At 39.8% G+C, this 6,540-nt stretch overlaps 1 protein-coding gene across 1 annotated transcript; it reads right to left on the bottom strand.

Annotated features, from left to right (window-relative positions):
- Positions 1-134: 134 nt before the first annotated feature.
- Positions 135-1,842, bottom strand: LOC116076084 (putative sperm motility kinase W). The gene has a single exon (XM_031349671.1). The coding sequence runs from the start codon at positions 1,671-1,673 to the stop codon at positions 192-194; it is 1,482 nt and encodes a 493-aa protein (XP_031205531.1). The 5' UTR covers positions 1,674-1,842; the 3' UTR covers positions 135-191.
- Positions 1,843-6,540: the final 4,698 nt, after the last annotated feature.

The raw sequence follows: 6,540 nt of genomic DNA, 5'->3' as shown, positions 1-6,540 counted from the left end.
AAGATTCCTTCCTCAGGTGGTAAGTCAAGGAGCAAGGTTTAATCCAGCTGGAGTTGATGTCCATTTGACCATCACAAGAGACCCTAGAAATATACACCTTTTTTATTTTTCCAGTGAGAAGACTTGAATTTAGATAGAGACTATAAAATTCAAAGCCAAGATGCATCCTCTCATATTTGCCCACCCTTTCATTAGATTTTGCATCTGGCCTCTTTCAGGGGAGCCACTTTCTTGGAGGGTATATGCTGAGTTCTTGTCTCTGGAGCCCGGGGGAAGCAGCAAAGTCTTGACAGGCAATTCCTGATTCTCTTGCGCAGTCTCTTGAAGAACCCAATTCTCAGAGGGGGAGATGGTGTTTCCATGGCAATGTCTTCCTCAGGTGGCAGGCATATTTGGTCTTCCAATATGTTGCTGCAGACAGATGGGGCAGCCACAGCTCCGGTATTGAGAGTCCAGCTAGAAGTGATGTTGTTCTTCTTGGGACAATGTAGGGCAATGGAAGGCATGGAGACACTTCTGGTCACCTTGTGTCCTGATGGTGTCAGGGTAACAGGCCCCTGCTGTCCTGAGGGCCAGATGTGGAGGAGGCCAAAGTTGGGTTCACTGGCCCTTCTTTTTGGGGGAAGACCAGAGGTAGAGGTATGTGCTGGTGATGGGGGTGGCGCAGGGTACTGATCCACAGGCGGCTTGGCTGAAGTGGTAGATGTATACTTAACCCCTTTGCGTATCTGTTCTTTTAAAAGCAAATACGTTCCCATGTTTTCATCAAACCTTTTCTTCTGCAGTGATTCTAAAATCTCGTTGGCATTAAACCCCATGTCACAAAGTATGTCTATGATGCTGTAATCTGGGTAGGTATCAGTCGGGATAGTTACTTGACATTTCATGACCCAGGGGTGTCTCTCAATGTCTTCAATGGACGATCTCATCTCGGGGGGAACTGTGAGGATCTGGTGGATTAAATTTTCAAGTGTCCCAGAGAAGTGACATGGAATACGATAGGTCCCTGTGGTAATGTTGTTCTCGATCTCTTTCATGGTTTTTCCTTCGAAGGGGTAGTACCCAGTGGTGATGAAATAGAGTAGCACACCCAAACTCCAGATATCAGTCTTTCTGCCATCATATAGCTGCCCTAGCACGCACTCTGGGGCATAAAAGACCTTGGTCCCACACTTCCGTTTTAGTAGTCTTCCAGGTTGGCACTTTACAGACAGTCCAAAGTCTATCAACTTCATGTTACCCTCTGCATCTTTTAGTATATTATTCGGTTTGATGTCTCGATGAATGATGTCACAGTTGTGGAGGTATTTTACGGCTGCCACTATCTGCCCGAATGTTCTCTTTGCCTCTTTCTCCTGCAGTGGGCCATGGTGATGAATTAAATCAAATAAGCTTCCTTGCGGACAATACTCTAGAACAAAGTTTACAAAACTTGGTGTTACAATAACCTGGAAGAGACGAATAATATTGGGATGGTTTAGCTTCTCCAGTGCTGCTCGTTCTGAATGGATATTACTCATGGTCTTCTTGCTGATTTCAACCATTTTGATGGCAACCAGGGCCTGGGTTTTCAGATGCCAGGCCAATTTCACAGTGCCAAATGAACCCTTGTCAAGATAGAAAACCACCCTATATTGACTTCCCAATTTAATCACTTTAGAGGTGCTGTCCATGTTTTCCCTGTGCCACGGGGCACACAGGTTGTGAGGTACAAAAACCTGAAATTTACAAACTTGATATCTATTACCAAGTCCCACAGGTCACCAAAACCAGCTCCCTGCTTTGTATGGACAAATACAACAGGCCGGTCCACAGTCTTATACAGAGGACACTCATTCTTCCATCACAGAGGCTCTTTGTGAGGTCAGAGCAAAAAATGCACCAAGCAGAGAAGGTTATAACCCTTAGTAGCTGTCCTCACTCTGGGTCAGAGGGACTTTTCCATTCTCATGAAAATGAGAATAGCATCGATCAACTTTTTCTTCAGCAGAGAAAAAGAGACATATTTGTTTAGTAATTCCAGGCAGCAAAGAGCATTAGTGGCCTTTGTAGCTGGATGCTGAGTATGTCCAACCAAATATCGAGACTTTGAAGGATAAGGTGCATTTTGGACAAGTGTCCAACAGAGAGAGACTAAGTCACCACAAAATATAACTTGGAACTTTTCTACCCAGCCACTTTGTTAACAGAATAGGGCTCTGAGATTTAATTTCTCATGAAGAAATACCTAGGCCATAAACTTTGATCAGTTCCCCAGCTAGCTTGTAAGTGATATAACCTGTTGATTCTAGTCTGTGTTTGCCACATGGATTGTTATAATCTCTCATGAGATTCAAGTTTCTGTCTTCCTCAGAGTTCAAGGCCATTCTGCAGGTCTTCACTGTTTCCCAGAGTCCTATTTCTCTCTACCTGATGCCCTACCTTGTATTTCCTGCCTTGCTTAGTTGGCCATCAGCTTTTTATTGACAAGTTATGCTTGTATACAGTAGCAGAGAGATTCCCTTTATATATTCCACTCTAGAGTCCAACTAAATGCCTATCTCTAACATTAGTAAACGAAAGTCAAGAGGAACGTCTATGAAAACCAGCACATAAGAATTACATTCCCAGTGTCCATTCTATCTGTATTTGGCCACGTTGGGGAAACACACTCTACAATCAGAACTATCTTGGTTACTGAGTTTGAGTTTCTATGCAGATATCATTTTCTATCAAACAATGCATTTATAAACCTAAGAATATCTCTTAGACCTTGTAACATTTTCTCAAACAATTTAAACTGAAATATGAGAGCGTGACTACCTAATCTTCAATTCCATCAGAGACCTAAAGTGTGAAATGGCCTGAATATCCTGAAAATAAAGCACAAGCAGCTTCCAAATCTATAGAAATTACAGAGATGACTATTTCCTCAGTCACCCAAAATGTCTATGAGACTTTGGAGCTTCCATCTTTAGCCTTCTCTCCCATAATATCTGACATACTTTTCTATAAAGCAGGAATTGTGAAGGACTCCTTAACTTCTCCTGGTAGAGCTTGGCCATCGACTTCCTTGTGTCTTATTTATCCATAGCTTGGACGGCATTCTGTATGCAATTTAGGCAAGCACAATTTCGTGCCTAGTGTCTAACTTGTCACATTTGAAGCAAATGTAGAGGTTCTTCAATGTTGATCATCTTCTTTGAAGTAGTGTCGGGTGCTGCCAGGGACAGGCATGTCTCACTTTAAGAGCCTTTTACTAACAAAAAATCTTGAAATACTATATTCTGTTGATGTTTGAGGTTTTTGAAGACTATCTATAGTATATGTGAATTGATTGTTCATAGCTAACTACTATCTACTCAACACAGGATACATTTTTCTGTAATCAACAATACTTGGATTTAACAAGCCCATAAGTTTGATTGACTAACTAGTAACTTGCATTTATTAATCATCCTAGACAGCAGCATTCAAGGCAACAGCAGCCTTCATGGACTAGAGCTTCATGTTACATAGTAACATGAAGTAACAATACCTTAAAGAGAGTTGAAACATGTATACATAGAATATTCTTTCAAGTAGAATCCTATTCTGTTTTAAGATAAAAAGACCATAGCAAATATGTACATATTTGGCTTGTTGATGTTCTTTGGTCTAAAAGTCAATTTAAATAATCTACCCTTTTATTCACACACACATACAGACATATACACACATATATAAATATATATGCATCTATATGCCTTCTCCCCCTTTCCCTGAACATTAGATAGGAGCGAGAGTGGGATAGAGGAAAGAGAAAGAAAAAAAGAAATCCCTAAGTCTAACATCCTTTACTGTGATTCCACCCTGACCAAGCCAATTAACAACATTTTACCACTCCACCTTAAAGGAGGACAAACATAAATGCCCCGATTTATGACCAAAACCATCCATCCCACTTTTGGTGATGGGATGTCATTATCTTGAAACTGCTTCCTACTGTTTGGTGGTATCTTTTCCTTATGTGTGTCCAAAGAAAGTTTGGATATTGCCCAGTGTTAAGAAATCTGGTTGCACTATTAGTTGTCCAAGTTCTATTTCCTAAAGGGTGTAAGACTTAAATCAAGGCCCTCGTGGAATAGTCTAAAAGTATGGACGAACTGGCATTAGCAGCTTTCCAGCTTTCCTAGAAGTGAGTTTTGATGAAACAGCTATTGATGTAGTCTGAGGTTGAGCCTAGCAAGATGCTAGAATAATTATGTCTCAGTGTCATAGTATCCTACTCAGTATCCCTGAGGGTGAGTCTTGTCATGGCTTCTTTTACTTCATTCATGTCTGTAAGCATATAAACTTTTACAGGTAATATACACTTTTGCATTAACATATGTATGGAATATGAGGTGTGCTCAATCAGCTAAAGAGGATTGGATGACATCTGCTTGAGTTGGTGGGCTTTTGCTTTTCTATGTTGACTTGGACTATATAACCAAAGTTTAATATGAATTTTCATCCATGCCATTTCAAAGAATGGCATGAATCCACCCTAAAGATTCTGTAGCCAACAAGATTTATTGGCAATACTCACCTGAAGTCATAGCTCGATACTCGTTCCAGTCTCAGCCAGTTTGAGTGCAGTTCCCATGGAGAGGGATCAGCAAACAAGTTACCTGTTTTGTTGGTCTTCAGGATTTATTTCTTGTCTGTAGCAAGGCTCTTCAGGAGGTCTCTTCCAGTGGCCTTTGTGTTTTATTAATTTTGAAGGATTCCACACTTTTTCTTTTCCTGTTTAAAAAATATCATATTCTCTTCCCCTATGCAGCATATTTGCTGCCTCCTATTCTGAGGTTAGCACATATTTATGCTTATCTAAATCGGCAGTGCTTTCTAAGATCTGGTGATTTTTTGCAGCTATATTATCTGTCTCATTGACATTTTAAAAATTCAAGTCAATAAAGCTTGATTTAAACTATCTTAGGGAGATCCCAGATCCCCCTTTTATTCTATGAGCATTTCCTTTGAACTCTTGTGAGAGCTTTCCGTAATTGCTTGACCTGTAAGTTGGTGACATATAATGTTTTTTATGCCATAATGTGCAAAGTGTATTACAATGAATACACATGTTAAAGAATCATCAGCTCTGGTCTGCAAAGGCATTTCCAAGATAGCCATCATCTCTAATAAATGAGCAGCTTTGGAGCCATCCCTTTCAGAACTCACATCTGAAGCTTCTTGGAAGTCTGAATATGTATCCAGTGTATGATGTGTCAGCATATATATATTTTTTAATATTTCAAACTCAACAAAATAAAACACACGTCATTGCTTTGGTAATTTAACTAATTTAACTACAAATCAGAATCTGGATTTTTAAGTGAGAGTATTCAGACTCTATGTGCTGCCATTTTCATTCTTCAAGCCTTTGTGCAATTTTCTCCTCTAGAAATTCTGTTTCTACTCTCATTCTAGGTTCTGGATTGGATTCTTTCAAGACTCTGTATACTGATTTTAAGTATCCTCTCATCTCTCTTCTACAGTCTCTAACCTAGCATTCCATCCCATTTCTGTCTTATCTAAGTCAGCTTTATTCCAAACCTACTTAAAGGTGATATATAAAACTACAATCATTACCAAATATATTAATATTTTTTTGCTTACAGCAAATCAAAATTATACAGGGTCCAAATGCAATCTACTATTGCATTTTACTCCATTTTGTAATGAAAAATTATTTTCATTTTTTCCTCTCTAACTCTGTCCTTCCTTTGGAGTCTTGATTATATTATTTACAAACAAATTATTCCTTTCTAATATTTTACACCCAGGTTCTTTTCTCTTTTATATTTTTGCATTGAATACATTTTCCTTTGAGAAGTTGGGGGCTTCTCAGTGTTACCACAGCTCAGTAATATGTTTGTCCTCTCTCTCTCTCTCTCTCTCTCTCTCTCTCTCTCTCTCTCTCTCTCTCTCTCTCTCTCTCTCTCTCTCTCTCTCTCTCTCTCTCTTTCTGCAGGCTCCTCAGGCCAGCACATGTCACTGGCAACAGGCTCCCCTCTTCCGGATTTGTTCAGCAGGCTGCCCTTACCAGTTTTTGGGCTAGAGCTTCTCTTTGCCCTGCATCTGCTGCCCACCCTGGGAACTTATATCAAGATCTCAGAATGCCACTGCATTGTTTTTGTCTAGGAGCCATTGCAGGCTCCTCTCACAGGTGCATGCTGGTTTCTGGCAGGCCCAGGCTGCTCCTTTCCTCTGATGCACCAGGGAAGTGCATTGAAGTTATAGCTTGAGAGAGACTTTGATCAGCTTTGCACACTCCAACTGTATTGGCTCATAAGCCTCCAATTACAAGAGCAGCACCTTGTTTTCTTTTCTTTCTCTGCACTGCTCTCTCTGAATAGCCTGTTTTCTTCTCATGAGAGTGAGAAATATCCTCTTCTGCCAAATGTTACTCTAATTCATCACTTTTTCTGCCCCTCAATTAGATATAACTTTCTTTTTTTTCTGAGATTTCTTTTAAAAAAAAAAAACTTTTATTGCATTATGATGAGAAAAGTTACATGATTTCAATTTATCTGAATT

The sequence above is a fragment of the Mastomys coucha genome, unplaced genomic scaffold (assembly GCF_008632895.1).
Source record: "Mastomys coucha isolate ucsf_1 unplaced genomic scaffold, UCSF_Mcou_1 pScaffold4, whole genome shotgun sequence".
Lineage (NCBI taxonomy): Eukaryota > Metazoa > Chordata > Mammalia > Rodentia > Muridae > Mastomys > Mastomys coucha.
The sequence above is the reverse complement of the archived record's forward strand: the minus strand, read 5'-3'. Positions and strand labels throughout refer to the sequence as shown.

Bases quoted from the DNA above. Each gene is read 5' to 3' on its own strand.
- LOC116076084 (XM_031349671.1), bottom strand. From the start codon at position 1,673: ATGGACAGCACCTCTAAAGTGATTAAATTGGGAAGTCAATATAGGGTG.